Here is a 20,926-nt window from a genome sequence, read left to right on the forward strand (position 1 = left end):
AAGTCTTTGCAAGATCAGGCTTGGAAACCTTTTTACGATTTTATCTAATGATATAATTTGAACCAGGTTTACTAAATAACTTCAGTTTAAACACATACTTTTGGGTATCAATGTATGACCATTTGAAATCAACTTCAAAGTCAACAAATAGTTTCAACATGTCTAAACCTTTTTAAGCACAGCTATTCTGTCTCTGTTGAACCTGGTAAGAGATGCCATTTGGAAATATTTGTTTTCGAAAGTCCAAATTGTCATACAGCTGGACTCCTACTTGCCTAAGCTGTGTACCCTATAGAGATCTGCTCTCCACACAGGTTTTGTATTTAGCAAACACACTAATCTTAATTACTATGTGCAAGGTTGTTTCTTACAGCATCACATGTTCCTCCTTCTTTTATCGGAAAAGCTGCCACCAAGTGCAGAAAAGGGTGCACGGAGATTGCCTTGCATAGGGAAGGCAATCTCCATGATCTGGGGCCAGAGGGAACAGCCTCCTTTATGCGCAGACCCCATCCCTCTACCCTGTTTCTCACACCTTCTTCTGTATAACTTCATTCAAGGAGGACTAGAAGACATTTTTAAGTTTACACCATCTCTTCTGACTGGAGGAGAGGGGGAACAGGATTGAAAAGAACACACAGCCCTTTTTCATGTGGTTTCCTATCAACATTAACAATCTCTAAGTCCTGTCGGCCCTCAGTATCTCATCTGATCATTCATTTATTTGTATTCTGTGTCTCTCTCCTAAGATGCTTGATGTGAAGCATCTCCTACAAGTTCCTGAGTGCCTGTTAAGCCTGCTGAGCACTACTGAATCCTTCAAAAGAAAGAGTAGATACTCCAAGCCTTTGGCAAAAACTTTATTGCAAACTTAATGGATTGCTGCTCTTGCAACTTCATTGTGTCCCCTAGTTTCAGCTGTTGGAGTAGGGGTGCAGACACCACAACACAGAAAAAGAAGACAAGGAGTGAGGTTTCCACTTTGCAGTCTTGGCACGTAGAAGGTGAGACCATTAAGAAGAGACTGGAAACTCTTTTCCAAACCCAATCATAGTCTACCTCTCCTTTAAACTACTCAGCAGAGGAGAGTCAGGCTGCCTACTGAGCTCTGACTTTTGGGGCTTCTAGTTAAGATGCTCTATTGCCTATGGCCAGGGCCATAACAATTAGAATGGAAGGCAAATTAGGCTTAAAATCATGTTTTCACCAGTGTTTAATGTAAAATGTGAATGTTCCCTCGAAGGAGGCTAGTAACTCATCAGTTAGTCTAGCTGGAAACTAAGAAAAATCAATATTTTAGTAGATATGCTGTAACAAGGATTATAAACATGCAGACCAACATATACAGTGCCTGATATAGGGTAATACTCAGGCATGGGCTCTGCCACTGATTTTAGAAGCTGAGGTTTTTTTCAATCCTCAGCCTTCTACAGAGGCATAAAACCCTGCTTTGTATAATGCCTGTCAGTGGTTATCACATTGTGGTTTCTCAGATAAAGGAATAACAACAAAGATGGAAAAGGGTTGCTAAAACTTTACTGAGTAAAAGCTAATTATAAATAAAGACAACATGAAAAAATAAATCCATGAGCTTCTTTCTAGAGTGCTGTAACTGAGATCAGTGGCCTGCTTTATACCAGCAAACTTAAATATGTTTTTATTTATCCAACCCACAAACTCAGTGTTCTGCTTCATGCTGACTTGAAGCTAACCTTAAAGCTGCTTAATAAAGCTTAATAATAAAACTCAGTCAAATGTTACTATGCTGTTAAAACAAAGTCTTTGGATCTTGGTTTAACCTTTAATATTAAATATGTTTTCAAAAATCATTGAACCAAAAATATTGGGAGAAATTGACCTCTAATCCATAACTGGCTAGGACCTTACCATGTAAAAAGTGAAAATTCAGGCTACTTTTGTTTACTTTGTAACTTACTGCAATTGAAAAGTAAGTCTATAAAAGAGACAGATGTAGTTTTAACATAGAGGATTGGATTAAAAGGGATGCATATGTACCAAAAGGAATGTGATTGCTTGTTGAAGAATATCAAAGTATATTGCTAGAAAGATACAGGTGTGTGGGAACTGATGAAAACCTGACACTAAGGATATGCTAACATTTCCATTTACTTACAACCCTCCCATTAAAAATGCCCTGACACGGTATATATTTAGATACAGTTCTTCTTTTACAGTTCTTTTGTCACTTTAAAGGTGAGGAAAATCTGTGTTAACAGTCTCAATAAATGACTTCACCGAGAGAATTTCCTGTTCCTCAGATATGCTTTTCTCACTGTACCTTATTTCATGATACCCAAAATTAATTTTGAAAGCACACCTTCCAGATGTTAGGGCTCTCAAGAACTGCCTCATGTATTCTGTTGCATGAAAACGTAGATTCCTAGTTTATGGTCCTGGTAGAATTAAGTAATTACATGGCTAACATTTTGAGGCACATCTAATGTTTGCACTGTGCAATTCAGGAGGACACAATTAATGTAATACATCTGGGTTTTCTTCCCTAGCTTACTATTTCCTAGAAGTGTCAGTGTTAGTCTAGTCCTTGCGAGCAATTTTGTGACTTCCAAACTTTAGGCTATTCCACATTACACCAACAGTCCCTGACTAATGTGGGGTTTTTGCAACAAAGCAGTTATTTCATGGAATAAAAATTGGCAGAAGTTTCTTCTGTCAACCTAAGGATATCCTTTTGCAAGGAAGAACCCCATGTGAGTTTTTAAGAAGCATTAGCTTAAGTTTCCCATTACTCCAACAGCTGAAGGCACATATGGATATACCAAATATAAAGCTGTACTTTTGCCTTATGTATAAGGATGTTCAAGGTTTCTCATTTTTTCTTTCTGGGCCAAGACACTCTAAGGAATTTATACAAGTCATTGTAAATCTTCAGTTCTACTGTATTGGACTTGTTTTAGGTATGTCACTATTTATATAATAACTAGTACCACAATGATGTCTCAGAATCTTCTCTTCAATTTAAATATCTGAGCACATTGCTCACTGTATTTAATTTTTCTTCATGCCTTACATGGAGTTGTAATCAAATTGACTTGAAATGTTTCTTGTAAAAGTATTGTATAAACCATATTTCTTATGTAGAAATGTATGAAAATAAACACATTCATTTTCTGAATTATATGAGTTTACAGTAGTACATAAAACATGACTGATTTAACATGATTGATCTGGACTTATCTGGGAGGCTGGGACTATATATCAAGTCATAAAGTTTCTGTAGACACCTAATAAATCAAGCTGCAAAATAACACAGTTTGGATTCTCACCTCGAGATTTAAAAACTCTTCAAGGTATACACTTAATGAGGTTTATGGGTACTTCATTTTTTATGTTTGTATCTTTTAACTAAAGATCTTATCTGAACTAGGTAGCTCCTGGTTAAAGCAGCACAAAATTTGTTACATCTTGATAGATATTTGTCAAAAAAATTAAAACACTAGATGATCCTAGGTTACTAATAGTGCTGTTTCGCCTCTTACACCTCCTGTTCCTGATGCAGTAAGTCCAGAACTATCACCTTTCACTGGGAATTTAAGCAATGTCCTATAAAGCTTCATGATAGCTTGTTTTTCTTCAGCACACTTCTCATTCACTTTGACAAAACTGTGAATGCACATGAATTTAAAATAGAATGATCCAAACCAGTGGGGGCCAGCAATGGCTTGCAGACTTGGTCTACCAGAATAATCTCTCTGGTCACAGCTTGCTCCTCACTAATACCTTTCCCCAAATCCTTGCAGCTAACACTCTGTTAAACAGCAAAAAGTGTATTCCCTGCATGAGCAAGGTTTACATTCACCTTCCTTCATGTGAATGTAAAGGAATGTACGACAAGGAAGACTGTAGACCAGACGGAGGCAGTTCCAGTGAGAGCCTGCTGTGGCCTCAGAATGGTTGCTCCCGACATAAATTAGTCAATGTTGCAGTTCCCACCGAAGGACCTTCACAGTAATGCTGACAGAACTAACAGGCATTTAGAAGTATACTGGTGTTATGGCCCTTAATGATTCAAAGAAACTTCTGCCAATCTGAAAAGCACCTTTATTACGGCCGGGGAATGCAAAGGGGCAGGTGTTCTCCCCAGTGCACTCCCCCGAGCCAAGAAATAGCATAGCCTTTTATACAGTTTGAAAGTAGCAAGCTCAAAATTATCTTTACACACACTCTTTTTGCAGTCTTTCTTATCTAAATAGACATCTAGTTTTACCTCCTATTCTTACCATTATGGAGTAGTTACGTAAAGTTTTATCACTTCAAACAGTTACAGGTTAATACGCATACACTCTTTTGCAGTTTGTTTTATCTAAATAGACACTTAGTTTTACCTCCTATTCTTACCATTATAGAGTAGTTACGTAAAGTTTTATCACTTCAAACAGTTACAGGTTCCCCACCCCTCTCTACGTGCTAAAAAGCTTTCTCCATTCTCTAAGACTTTTATCTCAATTGTCCACAGTTCAGTCAGAGACTTTCAAGCAGTTTTACATTTTGCAAAGTCACACCTTCATAGCTAAATATCTAATATTTTATTTCATTCTCTATTTCATTAATATCATCTGAAAAAAGTCCTGCCTCTCCTTCCTAAAGAGCAATTCAGAAATAGCTATGGCAAGTTTTCAGGAGCTCGTATCTCAGAATAATTTTAGCTCCTAATTCGTGGCTTAATGTATCCTACTCTCCATCTTCAGAGCCCCTCTTCAGTGTGGACCAGTTACATGGGCCTAAATGAGTCATGTGTTTCGTTTGAATATGATGACTCACATGCTTAGTTGGGTGTGTTTGCATAATAATATTCCTTGAAGTAAAAGACGAGACAGGAGAAGCAGAGTTTCAAAACATAAATGAGCATTTCTCAGTTGCTCCTGCCAGATCAAAGAAATAGCCTGGACCTACATCATGGGCCTGGAAAAAACACCTGTATGGCAAAAATTCTTCAATATCCACTACAATGTACATCACCATGAGAGCATCTTTCTATAGAAAGATTTTATTCCTTGAAGCAGAACACTCCTCCAGCTGTTATTCTGTGCCACTCAGGTTTTATTCTGATTCTCAGAAAAATGCCAAACATAAATAAAAAGAAAGGTAAGAAATGAGTTGAAATGATAGATGAGTTTAGTGAGAATCTGAGTAACTCAGCCTAAGGAAGTATAGGAGCAGTTTTATTTGATGTAATGCAATATTTTAAACCTGTATGTACTAAACCTGTATTTTGTATTCCTATTAACTCAATTTCTGAAGTTAACCAGGCCAGCTGTGCTTTTCCAAAGAACAGGTTAGACAACATTTGTTGGAAATTATTCACTAAATCAACTAATCTATGTGGGGAAAAAAAAAAAAGTGCGCTATCTTTTTTGGAGCACAAAGTGTTTGTCCAGAAGCTGTGTGTTCAAGAGGTCATCTGGTTTTTTAAGTGTAATGATTGGTCTATGGGAAGGTAACAGCTTCTCCTTACAGTTCTTGCTTTGCTTATATCACCAGACCATTGCAACTGCATCATCCATGGTACAGGAATATCTTATGATTCACTGACTAGTAAGTCTGAAAGGTGGACCATTTTGTCTGGCATTTTGTCCAGCAATGTGCTAATTTGGCACATTTTCAAGAGTGTGTGAGGTTGGGTTTTTTCCCTTCAGATAGTAAGAGGGTGCTGGGAAGGCTTGCAGGAGTCAGCTGACGCTGCCTCTCAGCTCCATAGCTGTGTCTGCTGTGTGTGCAGGAGAGGTTCCCAGCTCCACCCAAGTCCTGCTGAATTCCTGTGGCCTTGCTGGGATATTTTTCCAAAGATGCTCCATGACCATACTCTGTGTCACTCAAAATCTGATTGTTTGTTGTCTTTCCTTCCTGAGCCGTTGCACCAAGGGACAGTAGAATGCCAGGATTAGCTATTTTAGGGAGCAAGGTGATGGATAAAGTGAAGGAGTTTCAGCCTATATATTCCTAGGGACTGGAGAAGCATCTCCACTAGCTACTTTCAATATATTTTATAGATTAGAGTGTAATGTCAGAACTGTCACTTAGATAGATCATTATTTCCCTCATACCATTTTGAGGTCCCTTTTCAATTACAGTTTCTGTGATTATAAATACAGAACCCTGTAGCTTTTAGAGTGGCAGCTGGAGATTCATTTTGGCTCTGAGGAAAAGGTTCTGCACTTTAAATGCAGAAATGTAGGGGCAGCATAAAGCGTGTAACTCTGGTAGACGTTTCCGCTCAGGCTTTTTCCTATTCTATGTAAGCAACTGCACTGAACAAAAATATACAGAAACTAAATCCACAACAAAAACATACGTGCTCTTAGTATAAAACCCAAAATGAATATTTTGTCTTCTTATTTTTCTATTGAACTTCCGGCCCATCCTGGTTTGCTGAAACGCTTTACTGAATGTACAAGCATGCCCATCGTCCTTTACAAGCCGTAATGCAGGGCTTTCTTTCCATTATTATAATAATTTTGGATGTATGCCCTGTCTGTGTTTGCACTGTAAGCAAAGAGCACACACAAGATTAAATGCTCACATTCAGATACAGGTAACAGCATGAAAGCAAATTATGTTGGAAGTATTTATCTGCAACTTGCTTGCTGTACAGAGTCCCCAGGATCATTTTATTCTCCTGATGATTCTCAAAGACATCTGCCATTTTCTTAGGCTGATTTGTTGGATTGCCCAGATTTTATTGTTTCGAACAGTGTATTTTGCAAGTGCGTATTTGCAGTACTTCCTTCAAAAGATGTTCTTCATTTTGAGATTTGGTTAGTTTTTTGGGTTTTTTTTCCAATCACTCTTTACAACTCCCACACATTATCGTTTTATATACCCCTCTGAATTTCCCAGCAGAGAAATATAACTCCGCTGGAGCACACTGTATGTTTAAGAGTTGTAAAGAAAACGAATCCCTTTCTGCACCCTATGGCTCCTGTCATTAGTAACGCCAGAGCAACAGCGACCGACGAAGTTGTCGAGCCTCTGCGAGGCTCTCGAGAAAACACCCCTCCAAATGGAGCCCTTGCTGAGTGTTCAGGCTCAACATTCTAGCAGTGGCTAAATATTCAAGTTCAAACCATCCCAAAGTGTGCCTGAGCCTTTCGATCGTACGAGCCAAGCAGAGCCAAGCCGACCTGACGGTGAGATGCCACGGAGCCCAAGGGTAGCGGCTGTCGCCCCTCAGCTCAAAGCCCGGCTGCTGGCTGGGAGAGGCTCGTCTCTCTCGTGGAGAGGGGAAAGCCCGGGTGTTTGCGATACAAAGCCTTCACATAAGGGAGGGAGAGTCGCCGATGCGGCAATGGAGCGCAAGAGTAACAGTGTCGTCAGTGATGCTTGAACCAAACGCTTCTCTAAAAAATAACCCGCTTTTCAGCACGGCCCCTCTAAACCCTGCAGATTACGGCTCTGCCGGGAATGTAGGCTGCTGAGGACCGCGGGGCAGAGCGAGACGAGCCGTACCCGCACCACGGGCTCGGCAGTGCGGGCTCGGCGGGGCTCCGCAGGGCACACCCGCCCAGCGCGGCGCTCCCGGGGCGGGGCGGGAGGCGGGACCGCGGCGCCGCTGCCGAGCCCCGCAGCGGGGCCGGACGCGGCTGCCGCCGGAGCCGAGTCGAGCCTCCTCCCTGCCGGGATTGCCACATCGGCACCGCCGCTCCGAGAAGGCGCTTTCCGGAGCGGATCGGGAGCTCAGCGCGCGGGGAGATGGAGCCCCGCTGCTGCCGCCGCCGCCGCTGCCGCCGCCCCCCGGGACCCGCGCTCCGCCAGGGCCGCCGCTGCCACCGCCGGGACGGAGAGAGCGGCCCCGTCGCCGTCTAACGCCGCAGCCCCGGCGGCCCGGCCGAGGCGGGAGGCGGCGCGGAGGCCGCCGCGGCCCCTCCGCCCGCCGGGCGGCGGCGAAGCGCGGCCCCCTCCTCCCCGCCCTCCCCGCCGCCGCTTCCCCGCCCCCGCCCGGCCCTCGGCCGGGCTCGGCAGCCGGGCCATGGCAGGGCGATGAGGGAGCGGCCGCCCCTGCCCGCAGGCTGCGTGGGGAAGCGGGGAGCGAAGGGGCCGCGCGGCTCGGCAGCGCTGGAGCCGCCCGGCGGCGCGGGGGGATGCGGGGCGCGGGGGCCGCGGCGCTGCAGCTCCTCTCCCGGGCCGTGAAGCAGGCGGCGGCGCAGGGCGCCCGGCAGGACCTGGGCCGCTGGCTGTCCCGAGCCGGCAGCGGCGGGGACACCGTCGGCTTCGTCCCCGCGGAGGCGGCGGGGGCCGGCGGGCTGCTGCTCGGGCCCTACGCGGAGCAGGACGGGCTGCCGCCCGCCGAGCTGCTGCTCTGCCAGCTGCCCGAGGCGGGCGGCGGCGGGCACGGGCTGGCCGAGGGCCGGGGCTGGCGCTGCTCCTGCTGCCTCTTGGGCACCTGCTGGTGCAAGAGCTGCCTCATCGTGTGCGTCCTGGCCGCCTTCTGCTTCGCCTCGCTGGCCCTGGTGCGCCAGTACCTGCGGGACCTGCTGCTCTGGGCCGAGAGCCTGGACAGCCTGGCCGGCGTGCTGCTCTTCACCGTGGGCTTCATCGTCGTGTCATTCCCCTGCGGCTGGGGCTACATCCTGCTCAACGTGGCCGCCGGTTACCTCTACGGCTTCATGATGGGCATGGGGCTCATGGTGCTCGGCGTCCTCGTCGGCACCTTTGTCGCCCACGTGGCCTGCAAGCGGCTGCTGGCCCGCTGGGCACGGACCAGGATCCAGGGCAGCGGGACGCTCAGTGCCATCGTCCGCGTCGTGGAGGGCGGCAGTGGCCTCAAGGTGGTGGCTCTGGCGCGGCTCACGCCGATCCCCTTCGGGTTGCAGAATGCCGTCTTCGCGGTGAGTCCCAGCGTGGGCCGTGCGGCCAAAGAAAGAGGCACTGGCTGGAAGGATGTCTTTCGGCATAGTGGCCGCTGTCACTGGTGGAGGTTGCCTGCTTTCCTGGGAACAAACCATGTTTTCTCTCTCTTTTAACAGTAGTAAAAGCCTGCCCTTTTAGTGGCTCTTCTGTGCAGGCGGAGGGACAGCAAGCAGGTTTTTGAGATGCCTTGCTCAGTGGCATTGTTTTAGAGTTGCTCTCTGGCTTTCAAGACCATATTCTGGTGTTAGAAAGAAGCACCAAGGTGCTGTGTAGCAAAATCTGCAGAGAACTCAATGGTTACAGAGTGCCTGGGTTTTTAAAATGATCCGAGTGGGAGGAAAAGTCTTGCCAGATCTTCCTAAACTACTTAATATAAGTAGTCATGTTGGAAAGAAAAAAGTGGACAGATTAAAATTCTTGCTCAGCGTGGTTGGTGTTTATGGCATGCATCTGGCAGTCTATACAGGGTGTTAAGTCCATGCACACAATCGAGGTCGCAGGTTTTGGGCAGAAGAGTAAGATGTAGCATCAGACCTGAAAAGGGACAGTACACCAGAGGTGTACCACTGAAAGTTAATTTAAACTTTAGTTTGAAAAAAGGTTAGTCTTGCTTTTCTTTCTACTTTTAGATGGAGATTGTACATTCATTAGTACATTCATTAGTACGTTCAGTAGTACGTTTTTACATTCAGGAGAAAGTAAAGAAGAACATAAAGGGTATTCTTTTTGAGTACTGTCATGCTGATGGTGACAGTTTCAGACCCTCATTGCTTCCTGTGTACTTTGCCTGAAGGATCTGGTTTTGGCTGTGTGTTACACATCAGTTGTATCTGCTAACTTGGTGAAATCAAAACAAAACAAATGGGATTGTGAAATATTTTAAATATTTATCAGTAACTTAGAATTTCTTTAATGTAAGTAACCAAGTGTTTTGGTCTGCCACTTTCTTACAGCACATCTTCCTTCCCCTGTCTGCTGTTCCGATCCTGTTCCCTTCTGAAGGCTTGCTTAATTTTGACAGAATCATCTGGCTGCTTTTAGTAGGTCATGGGATACCAAATTTGTTATTTAAGAAAAAATTAATCCATGCAATTCTGGGGGGGTAACACCCACGTCAAATATCTAAAATTGCTGTGTATAAAACTCTCTATACTGGGGCATTCATCTCCAGAGCTGTGATCTTTGTCCATAAGAGCTGTAGCAACTTGTAATTTCTTTTTAAACAGATCCTTTAACCATTTCCTTGTTAAGAGTGAGAAACTGAACGGCTGAACCTCTGCTGTTTTGTTTACTAACCTTTATTGCTGCAGGACTGAGGAAGCTTAGACTTGTCCAGCTGGGAGCAGTCTCTGCTGGAGCCCAAGGTCCCAGTGTAGCAGTTGAAGCTTCTGCTGTACTATGACCCTCCTAAAGTGGGGAAAGCTGTTGTGCTTGAGTTGTTCACAGCTTCAGGGTGTCAATTGAAGTAGTCAGCAGATGTTTTAGAGTAGTATTGGATCTGAAGAACAGAGAATTACCAAATTAAAATTATTTCTTTCCTGGCATAACCATTCTGTTGGAAACACAATTCAACAGAGTATTTTGGCCAGTCCAATATTAAAATGCTGCTGTAAATCAGTTGTTTGTATTCTCCCTGTTCTGCAGGCTAAATAATTTTCATGCCAAGTGGAAGGTTTCAGTGTTAAAATAATGGATAGAAAATGAGATGAATCCAGAGTCTTGAGTATACCAAGTAACTTGGATGTTTCCTGCTAATATTAGTTGTGTTACTTTTATCCAGATTTACTTCTTTGTAGCATAGTCAAATAAAGCACAGTGTGCTCAATTTTTTACTGAGGACATTTAATAGGAGGTACTAGATCGCTAAAAAATAAAATGTTGCATGCAAATTTGGGAATTCAGTTTCTTACTGTGATTCAAGTTTAAGTTATGTATACCTGCACAGATCGAGCTGTCATTTCTTTGAAATCTCACTTATTTGAAAACTTAATGCTCTTTTTAAATTTAAAATGCGTTCCCCCCTACTAGCAACTTCAGCAATGAATTTGGAAAGAGTTGCTTTTGAAAAGACAGTGATCCTAAGAAAGCTTACACATCTTTAATTTTCTAGCAGTCTTGTCTGTGCATGTTTTCAAGGTTGATATTTATAAGTAAACTGGAGATGCTGAGAATACTTAAATGAGAAGGAAGGAAGGAAGTGACACATGAGGTCAAGCCATAACCTTGATGTGAGCTGGGTCGTCTGCAGGGCTGGGATTAAATGTTTCTACAAACACTTGTTCAGTGGCGTGTACCATCTGCTGAGGGTTTTTGTAAGGTTGAATTGCAGGAGGTGTAGAGAAAGATGGAAGAGCTTCTTAACATTTGATTGGTGAGGGGATCATATTAATTGAAACATCACAAGAAGAAAATTAACACAAATTTGCTAGAGTCTTGCCAGCCAGATGTGAAGATCTTGCTGCTTATACGGTCATTCTGCTGCTCTTTGAGGAAGTGCTGATAGTAGAGCGGTGGGGTAATGCATTTCCTTGCCTTTCTGGAAGACCTAGAAACTTGTTAACTGAAAGCATGTTTGTACTTCTCTTTGAGTGGGTTTTGCTTGATTGTCACTCCTCTGATGGCGGGGTGGCCAGGGCTGCTGGAGTGGGCTGATAGCCCTTACTGACGTGTTTGCCCATGCACAGCCCTCTCCCCTTGGCTGCTCTGGGTGTTTTGAAGGTGTTTCTGTAAGGAGGCCTGGTATGCAGGTTATCATCTACTTCCCACAAGTGGATTCATGGAGCGAGATTTGTGCAAACTGGTTATTTGTAGTGCCAAATGTAGGTTACATTGGAATTCATGCTTCTTTTTTTTCCCCCTCTTTGAGAGGGGTATCACATGGAAGAAATAATCTAAGAAATCTGAGTGTTCAAGTGTGCATCTCTGGTTCCAGAAATGCACACAGTGAAGTCAGTTGAAGAAAGGGTACCTGCTTTGCAAGAATATGCAGGCTGCTTACTCTACTTGTTGGAAACTTGATAGCTGGTTTGGTTTTTTAATTCACTATTTTTTGTTGTTGTTTTGTTTTGTTTGTTTGTTTTGTAGAGCATCCGAGTTATCCTTAGCTCTCTCACAAAGCCTAGTGATCCAAAACACAGGGATTCATAAATCGAGGGGAGATAAATCTGTTGCAGTCCCCAAAGGCATGTGACCCCCCAACAAAGTCCTGACACCAGAGTTTATTCTTTGACAGCGCTGAACCAAAAGTGTTGACCACAAAGAATACACAAAAGTGCGACTGAACAGAGCCTGTCCAAGGCTTAATTGGAGAGTTTCTGGCTACTGTTACCAAAGCAGTTAGGTAGTTCTTAACTGTATTTAAATACAATTTAAATGCCATTCTGTAGTGGCCCATAACACAGTTGTATCCATGCTTGCTTTGGGATTTCACTGTTAATTTTTGCTGGCCTGAACTTCTATTAGAAACAGAGCTCTGGTAGCCTCAATTGGGCAGTTTGGCCATGCAGATGCCGGTCTGGCAGGTTCATAGAGCAGGTAAAGATGCTAGAAAGGAAAGTATGAAAAGCTGTAAGTTTTATTGATGAGTTCTCAGGTTTCTTAGGCAGGGATGCTGTCTGCTTCCTGTGCCTTCTGGGAAAAGGAATAAGACTGTCGGTCTAAACCTTACAAACCAGGATTTAAAAGGGCATCTCAAAAAATGTTTCCCCCTTTTCTAGCTTTCATTTCAGTGGGAAGTACAAGCTGCAGTCCAGTGTATCCAGTGGCAGTATCCCCTTCATTTGGAAACAATCTCTCTCCTGGCTCAGGAGGTCCAGTTGTTTCAGGACAGATCCAGATGTGCAAACACGTTGCTCTGCAACCTAAGTGTCCTTTATACATGTACAGAAATGAGAGAGGTGCCAGGAATGTTAAAACAATCTTTGGGAAGTTTCCCAGCTCCATTAGATTTAATGATAGCGTCCTGCTTAGCAAATCTTACCTCTGCATTAGTATTTCTGAGATTTTTAATAGCAACTTCTCCATTCCCTTGACAAGATAGTAAGTTTGGGCTGTGCATTCTTATTACATGGCCCAGATTATGATAATGTTTAAAAAAAAAAGTCTTTCGAAAGCAATGGTCAAATGTAAAGTTCTGACATAATTATGTAATGCTTTTTCATAATAAATCTAAGTTTTGTATAGAGAGGGAAATACATTATTTTTGGTGCTAGTATATGTTTCAGTCTGTGGGAAGTATGATTTGCTGTGTGAAGTTTGGAATTGGTTTATGGGATCTTGTCCCAGTGAATTAACTTAATCTTTATGCTTCATTACATTCTGCTCCTCCATTGCCCTTCCTTCCTCCCAGAAACTTTCCACTGATGGTGCACAGAGCTCTGAGAATTCAGCACTGTGACTTTCACAGTAACCAAAGTTTATTTTAAGAATAGCATGATGAAATGAGTAACATTGCTGCTATTCTCTGGTCTTCAACATTGTACAAAACTGTCAAGGTCAATAATTTCCATGTAGGCTCCCAGTGTTAGGGCTGTTCTTAATTAGATCTTGTTTTATTATGATGTGATCAACCGAATTGTTTGGAAAATTCGTTAGACTGCTTGTTTTCAAGATCACCCTTTTCATACTCATTTTTAACTCAGTTTCCTCTTGTTTTCTTTTTGGTTGTATAAATATCTTTTGACCTCATGACTCTTGCATTTAATATTTCCCAATGGCTGCTGATACTAATTTATATGGTACTGTGTACTTTGTACCCATATAAACTCATATGTCCACGTAATGACTCAGAACAGAAATTTCACACCATAGAGAGGAAAATATTGAAGTATTAGTAGTGTTTTTTCTAGAGAAATGAACAAAAGCTATAGTGATGTGTACTGTTATGTTCACTAGTTGAAATGTGATGCAAAATACCTTTGGTAAAGAATCTTAATGATACCCACGTATATCAGTACAGATACAGATAGGTATTGCTCATAGGGATCATTGATAGATATATGTGTCTTATTGAACTGTATAACCTCCCTTGCAGACACAAATTGCCATTCTGTTTGCCAAGATCATGTTTAAGACAGTGACATTTTGAACAATTACCTCTTGTATTATGTGCCATACGTGTAAAATCCAAAGCAAATAGATTTTTGCTTTAGACCTTTGCATTTGATAAAGTAATTTCTTCCAACAAATAAATTCTCATAAATTCAAGGGCTCTATTCACCCTGCAGAAATAAATACCTTCAATGAACAGTGTAATTGCATCCTTAGTTAATGACTTTTACACAGAGATGTTGTGTAATGCAAGGTGAAATGAAATAAAACCTATTAACTTTAAAAAGGCCAGATGAAAACTAGACACACACTGTTTTCTTATACTGTCTTCCCGCTGAGCGCGAATCTAAGTTTCAGTGAAGGAATGTGAGAAATTCTTTCATGATTTTGCAGGGATGGTTGTGGGAGCAGCAGTCTGGTTGTTTGTACACATAGACTGTGTAAGAGCTGTGCTTGATTTCTTACTCTGTCTTTTTACTCAGATTACAGATTTGTCACTACCCAACTACCTGATGGCTTCTTCAATTGGGCTGCTTCCTACTCAGCTCCTGAACTCATACTTGGGCACTACCTTGCGCACCATGGAGGATGTGATTGCAGAGCAAAGTGTTAGTGGCTATTTTATATTTGGTTTCCAGGTAAGTTAAAATAATTACTTTCATAGATCTTGGCAGTGGTAGTGTCAGTCTCTTTGTGACTTCTGTTGACTGCTAGATACCCAGAAAAGTAGGTTTCCTGTGTACTTTTTTCTTCTGATTTTGTTTTATGCTGTTACAAAGTTTAATTCTCTCATACCTCACCGTGACACAAAGCAGAACTTACTCAGTGTTCTCTTTTTTTGACACAGTTTTGGTAAGCTTGCTTTTCTTGCCCTCTGTGGTAATCTCCTGCTGAATTTTAGAATTGTCAAACCGCCCCTACACAAAAGCTCATGTGCCACCATCTGTGAAGAAGTGTGCTCAGGGTGTGTAGGCCCAGCACCCGTGCAGTTTTCACTGTTAGCACTCAACATCCCCATTTTGCATAGGTATTCAGGACTGAAAGTGCTGTAGAAATATAATTTTGCTAATGCCTAAATCAGAATACCCTAATTTTACAAGTAAGTAAATTAATGAGAAGTATGTAGTACCTTTACATGACCTTAGCTGATGAAATAATTCGTCTATAAATCTTGGGTGCAAGCCTTAGGTCTGAGACCATTAGAAGCATAGAGGTTATGGGTATTTCATAGCTAGATTATATATTAAAACCTCCTCTGACAGTGTCAGTACTTCAAGATATGTTTGACTAGCTGTTATCATGGTTTGCAGACTTTCAGTAAGTACTGCAGTCATTTAGATTTCTCAGTTTTTACATTTATAAAGCTGATGTTTAACAATGCTAACAGAAAACTATGTCTAGGACCCTTTAAAACGTAACTTCCCCCTTCCCCTGATACTTGTGTGCTTTTAAATAGAACATAGGATTTATAGGCTTCATAGAACAGGGTTATGAGTATTAAAAATGCCTTTCTAAATATGGGGTTAATAGCCTTAATACATCAAAGAGCAAATAAATGGTTATTTGATCAGCTATCATTTTAGTCATGAAATGTTATTTCCAGGATAGTAGTTTTTAGTGGTATTTTCCTTTCTTTTTTTACTTTTTTTTTTTTTTTTTAATGACATTGACTCTCTGCAGATTATATAGGTTGTAACATAACTGTTGCTCAGGTAAGTGCTAGCTGGATAGTCTGGAAGTTTGAATAGGAGTACTGACCTCTTTGAGAGCAATCCTTAAGATCTGACTGAATAAGTGAAGGGGAGGCCTTTAGTGGAGGAATTATCTGTGTTCTCCCACTCTCTCTCAGACCTGGTGCTTTGCCAGGCTGAGCTTTGATTGGACTTTGATTTAGTGAATAGCTCTGAAAATCCTTCACATTTCATGGTTGTCTGTGTATAAATATATATATTTTAAATATTCAACTAGAGAACTAGGTTTCTGGTAGTACTATTTCTAAAACCAATCAAATTTAAATATTTGAGTAAGCTTTTAGAACAGGATTTTTCCTATGTATTCAGAACTTGGTGTCCATAGTCTCATTTCGACTCTTATGTTGGCCATCTTTTGAAATGTATAACTTGAATTGGTGAAAGACATCTTTTTCACCACAAGGATAGTCAAGCAGTGGAGAAACAGATTACCTGGAGAGGTGGTGAAATCTCTATCCTTGGAAGTTTTCAAGACCTGACTGCACAAAAGTCCTGAGCAACTGTTCTGATCTTGCTGCCAGCCCTGAGCAGCAGGTTGGGCTAGAGACTGTCAGGATGCCTTCCCCCTGCAGTTATTTTGTGACCATACTTACCAGTCATCTCAGTGATATTTTAGCATCTTGTATGCCATGCTGGCAGATGTTTTAAGCAATAGTCCTCAATGCTAAAGAAAACATACCTCTACCAATTAGTAATGAAGTTCAGATTTTGGACTCAGAACTTTAGGTTCTGTTATAAGCAATATAACAGCAATATAATATCCTTGGTTTTTTGAAAGGAAGTTGCCGATTCCAGCTAGTTTCATAAAACATTCTTAAAAAAAGACATAGTTTACTTCTTTCAAAGGGACTCTTAGTATGAGACAGCTTGATTTTTATTTGAAGATTTTATCATTTTTATTAAAGAGGATCTCAGCTAAAAAACTTGACTGGTGTTTTATTGAAATCAAAATATGCTTCTGAGGAGTGCAGTGCATGCCAATGTCACTGCATGAGTAATTTCTAAGCAAAAATTGTCCAGGTTTATTTCTGATGATTTTTGTGCTGAAAGTTTAAGAATTCTTAGCGATATAACTTAGAGCAAAAATCTGAACTAAACCCCTAGTTTTTGACAGTATTTCCTCCTTAAACAAATGAAAAAACCCCACACCATTGACATCCTGTCTCTTCCCTGAGCCATCCTCCAGAAACCAAGTTCTTCCCTTAAAGACTGCTGTAAGTCACTTATAAACTCTGATTCTGCCCTGTTTAGTCCTGATAAACTGGTCCTCTCTGCTGCATTCCACACAGAGGGACAAGGATAAGTTTTATTTTCTTTGGTCTGCATCATTCTCTGGCTGTGCTCTGCTGTTTTGCAAGTTGCAGGTGCCCAGTAGAATTTAAACCTGTTATTCCCTTGGTACATGGAATACAGCCTCTTTGACTTAGAGAAGCACTCCATGTCATTTCTTTGTGGAAGCCTTATTTCCAAGAGAGGAAGTGAAAAAATTGCTTTATAATAAGTGTATGGATGTCAACAGAAAGAAAGAAACTATCTTTCCAGTTCCTATAAATATTTAGGTTCTATGTAATGTCTATGTTCTGATACACTGGTTACACTGCCAGCATATGTAGGTTTAGAGCTGCTCACTGGTTAAGTTCATCTCCCTTCTAATGTCTTGCCAGCAAAGCATTGAGCCCACATTGATGCCTTCAGGAATCTTTGCATTGACAACTTACTATTTTGTTCAGATCAGTTGCTTTGTATTCATGCCTGCAGCCTATATAGCCTACAACACTCTTGTTTTATTTGCAGATTGTCATAAGCATAGGACTCATGTTTTATGTTGTTCACCGAGCTCAAGTGGAACTGAATGCAGCTATTGTAGCGTGTGAAATGGAAATGAAGACATCGCTTGTTAAAGACAGTCAGCCAAGCCTCACTGGTTCAACCACATACTGCAGCAAAAGGACAGTAGCATTCGCTGGAGGAGGTGTCAATATTGTGTGATTTCAAGTATTAATAATTAAGTAAGGTTTTGTGAACCTGAGCTATCACCTAGAAATATCTATGGACAATTGAAATAGATTTTTTTTAAAAAATTGCAAGTGATTACAGGTTGTACTGTGGCACAAATCAACTGACCAGCTTTTCAATTGCACAGGGGTGACTTCTAGCAAGAAAAGGAAGATGGCAAAGTAACTTAAGATGTAAATGCAAATTTGGCTGCACCTTTGGTCATTTATTATGCCTGTCATGGCCTGTAGCCTGCACTTTAGTTTTTTTTCCTTTGCTCCTATAAACTGAGAAATGCTTCTATAAACTGAGAAAAGTAGCACAGAGGTAAATATTTTTCTGCTTAGCATTATTTATAAGGCTGAATAACTATATGCAGTAGAATTTGATTACTGATGAATGAGAAGGTGTGCAATTCAGTGTTTTATTCTTGAATGTGCTTTTGATTTGGACTTGCTTCCAGAAGTTGGAGTGTATTATTTAGCTAATGATGGGACCATTTGGCTTTTTCTTCATTTTGATTTAAAAAAATAGAATCCTATATAAAGTTTTGGTTGAATGTATTTTTCTAAGGCATTACAAATGTTGCAGAGCCATTATGTATTCACACAAGCTTAAATCCTACATTGTGGGACTGAAGTGCTCTTAAATTACATTTTAAGTTACACTGTGTAATATGCAAAGTACAAGGGAAAATGCAGAAGTTAGATTGCAGTGACTATTTGAAGGAGACTTCATTGGTTTTGCCACCTTGGTGATTGTAACAAAGGGCTGTTCCACGTTAGTCCTATTTATAGTATTTTTAATTGCTAAAAGGATGGAGTTTTTCAGCTCACATGACGACAGGTAGTAAGATTTCCAGAACAAGGAGCTAAATCTCTCCTTTAAACAGAATGATGGGATACTGGCAGTACTAATTTTACAAGAAGGTGGCCTTTATTTTGTAAGTGAATCTCCCCTCCCTTTAAAAAGCTTTAAAAATTCGCTTTGGTTGGCACATTTTTTGTACAAGTTTTACATTTTTTAAAAGACACAATCTATTACAAATTTCATCAGAGTGAAGAAATGAAAACTAGAGATTCTCCTTGGAAAATAAATAATCCAGTAATGGAGGAGGACAGCAATGTCTCTGAGACTCAGGAATTCTGACTCCATTTTTGCAAGACAACACTGTATTGGATACTGCTCCTTTTACACGTGCTGTGGACTGTTTTTCACTGAGTTTGAATAGACTGGATAACCTGATAGTAACTTGTGTGTGTATAAAAGGAAAACAACAATAATGGCTGAACACGATGTTCTGTATGTGTGATTTCATGTAGATATACTTAGCAATGTTCAATTGCTCAAACACAGGCAAGTCATCTGATACAAAAATAATGTAAAGTATTGCTTATTTTGTAGTTATTTTGTGTGAGTTTTTAAGGATGCCTTCAGGCTTCAAGACTTTGTGTTATTTTCTAACAGTACGACTGTGCCTCCTTTTTGTAAGGTTGTTTGTAGGGTCCAAACATTTTTTCTTCTTCAGAATAGCAGGTCTTCAAGGTTATTGGGAAGCAGAGGTCTGGTAGCCTCTAACAGCCTTACTGAGAGGACGTGTGGTAGTCGTGTAACTGGACATCTACGCATTCTGTCGTAGTGGAAGTTCCATTTTGTTCTTTAAATTTGTGTCCTTTGCAGACTGGTGTTCTTGGGTCTTGTGACCTAAGGAACTGAACTAGTTAAATGAAAACAACAAAGTTCAGATTGTCTCCTTTCTGTTGTTTTGGGGCTTTGGTTTTTTTGGGGGTTTTTTTGGTTGGTTGGTTTTTGAAAAGGCAATCTGTATACACCTGGAAGTGTTTATTTACACATCTCTGCCTCTGACAGCTCCTGTGTGAAAACAAGAGAGCCAGATAACTTTTTGATGGCGTTATTTGTCATCATGGTGTAATTAAGTCTTTTCTTAACTGAAGGGTGGGTTTTTTTGTTTGTTTGTTTTTCTTTCTTCTAAAGAGCAATCCTTCAATAATGAACTGATCTGAACTTTGCTCCATCTTGCCAAATGAAATAGTGTTTTGAAGAGGGTATCTCTTTATTTGCATTTTTTAACTAACTTAAAGTTGCGTTGATTATTCGAGACATTTCCCAAATACGTATTTTGAAGTGCTTTTATTTCCATGACATTTTGTAACTAGAGTAACTTCACTATGTGAACACTTTTGTAGTATGAAATTAGTTCTTAAGACTTTTGCATTTTGCTTGATACTTGTAATATTTGTGTACAAGTTAATGGGAAATGTGCATTAAAAGGAACTTTTCTGTACCATGCCAATCATAGTTTTATACAATAAATTCACTCAAATTTCTTTAAAGGAATATGTATTAGATTTTTAAGTTGCTGTGACATAGTTGGAAAGAAGGTGCAGTGGAGTCTCATCTTTATATATGCATACAAGAATAGTTGCCTACATTGAAGGAGTAACAAGTTAGGCTTTAAGGATGAAGTCAATGGGTGGAGAGTTACTGATGAGGGAAAAACACTTGATTTTTTTTTTAATTAAATACATGCTTAATTCTATTAAATGCTTTCAAGATTAGGTATTTGCAGCTGGCTTTTTGATAGAAGAATAAGCATACATTGCTTATGAGAAACATGCTACTGAACTGAAAGAGCATTGGTATTTCTGAATGTAACAGTAGTAAAAGCGATGTGATTTTTTTTTTTTAAGATAGTCTCTCTACCTAGTGCAATTAAAACCCACAAAGGTATGAATCTAGTTTAAACAATATGTGGCAAGTCGTTTTCATGACCATTTTCTGAGTTGCCATGATAGTGAAATTTCTGCATTTTGCATATGAGAGGTACCTAAATAGCAGGTCATATGGAAGAAGGAATCTCTCAGCTGCATGGCACCAGTTTTCCTTCCTCCTTGTAGTAAGTACAGCTGTGTCATAAATTTGTCAAAATTTAACTTTAGGCTAAGCACCTGTGAGGAAAATGTTTTTTTTGTCCAAGAGCGTTAGATACTATTTTCATCCTGATTTTTGCACAAAAACTTCAACAAGCATTGCTGAGGTCAAGTTTGAAGAATGGAAACGCTTCTCTTGCATGGGGTGTGGCTTGTGTCACATACTGGATCCTTTGCATTCATTTTCAGCTTTCCACCTGAGGCCAATATGATTTGGATTTTGACTGACCAAGATTACTAAAGTCATCAGTTACCTTGCAAATAATCTAGGATATGATGTGTAAAACGAAATAG

At 40.9% G+C, this 20,926-nt stretch overlaps 2 protein-coding genes across 2 annotated transcripts; both read left to right on the forward strand.

The window, feature by feature from the left end:
* Positions 1-7,171: 7,171 nt before the first annotated feature.
* LOC135406009 (atherin-like) lies at positions 7,172-8,020 on the forward strand. Its single transcript, XM_064640530.1, has 2 exons — positions 7,172-7,348; positions 7,400-8,020. The coding sequence occupies exons 1-2, from the start codon at positions 7,172-7,174 to the stop codon at positions 8,018-8,020; spliced, it is 798 nt and encodes a 265-aa protein (XP_064496600.1).
* Positions 8,021-8,117: 97 nt separating this feature from the next.
* TMEM64 (transmembrane protein 64) lies at positions 8,118-20,039 on the forward strand. The gene is made up of 3 exons (XM_064649170.1): positions 8,118-8,864; positions 14,418-14,573; positions 17,481-20,039. Exons 1-3 carry the CDS (start codon positions 8,118-8,120, stop codon positions 17,673-17,675), a joined length of 1,098 nt encoding a protein of 365 aa, XP_064505240.1. The 3' UTR covers positions 17,676-20,039.
* The last annotated feature ends 887 nt before the right edge of the window (positions 20,040-20,926 follow it).

This window comes from Pseudopipra pipra, chromosome 1 (assembly GCF_036250125.1).
Source record: "Pseudopipra pipra isolate bDixPip1 chromosome 1, bDixPip1.hap1, whole genome shotgun sequence".
NCBI lineage: Eukaryota > Metazoa > Chordata > Aves > Passeriformes > Pipridae > Pseudopipra > Pseudopipra pipra.